General features: G+C 63.4%; 1 protein-coding gene across 1 annotated transcript in view; it reads right to left on the bottom strand.

The window, feature by feature from the left end:
* Window positions 1-557, bottom strand: part of ETH_00037545 (uncharacterized protein) — a gene marked incomplete at both ends in the record, with an annotated part of 909 nt that extends 352 nt beyond the window's left edge. The window contains one exon of the mRNA XM_013375689.1: window positions 4-557. Within this exon, the coding sequence (XP_013231143.1) occupies window positions 4-557 (554 nt within the window). The remainder of the gene's footprint in view (window positions 1-3) is intronic.
* Between the last annotated feature and the right edge of the window lie 162 nt (window positions 558-719).

Here is a 719-nt window from a genome sequence, read left to right as displayed (position 1 = left end):
TTCTCCCGCCTCCGCTGCTGCTGCTGCTGCTGCTGTTGCTGCTGCCGCTGCTGCTGCTCCTGCTGCTCATGCTGCTTCCGCTGCTCCTGCTGGCTTTGCTGCAGGTCCTGCTGCTCGGGCTGCTCTTGCTGCTCCTGCTGCCCATGCTGCTGCTGCAGAAGCTGCTGCTCCTGCTGCTTCTGCTCATAGATTGTTTGCGGAAGACGTGTGGCAGTAGGCTCAGCAGCAGCAGCAGCAGCAGCAGCGTTTGCTGCAGCAGGTGCTGCTGTCCTCCCCCCCGAGGTCGGGTTTCTCGCCAGAGCCAAGCGTCCCCCCTTGCTGCTCCTGCACGGCCTGCCGCTGCTGCTGCTGCTGCTGCTGCTGCTGCTGCTGCAGTTTGGAGACAAAAGCCCCCCCGGGAGGCGCTGCAGCAGCCACGCCAAAGTGGTGCGGGTCAGCAGCTGCACGGGAAAGAAGATGGGGAGCCTGGCGACGTACTTGTACTTCTGCAGCAGCAGCAGCAGCTGCTGCTGCTGCTGCGGGTTGCTGCTGCTGCAGCGCACGGGGCTCGCCCGCATCGCCAGCAAGATCGACAGCGGCAGCAGCACTGCAGCAACAGCAAGATCTGCTGTTTCCGGAACAAAGTAATGAGCAGCACAAACTGGAGTTCCGAAGCCTGCGAAGTAGACCCAGTGCTGCTCGAAGGCGGAGAGGCACTCCTCGAGGCTCTCCTGCTGCTG

The sequence above is a fragment of the Eimeria tenella genome, genomic scaffold, assembly GCF_000499545.2.
Source record: "Eimeria tenella Houghton genomic scaffold, Eth_scaff2980, whole genome shotgun sequence".
Classification (NCBI taxonomy): domain Eukaryota; phylum Apicomplexa; class Conoidasida; order Eucoccidiorida; family Eimeriidae; genus Eimeria; species Eimeria tenella.
The sequence above is the reverse complement of the archived record's forward strand: the minus strand, read 5'-3'. Positions and strand labels throughout refer to the sequence as shown.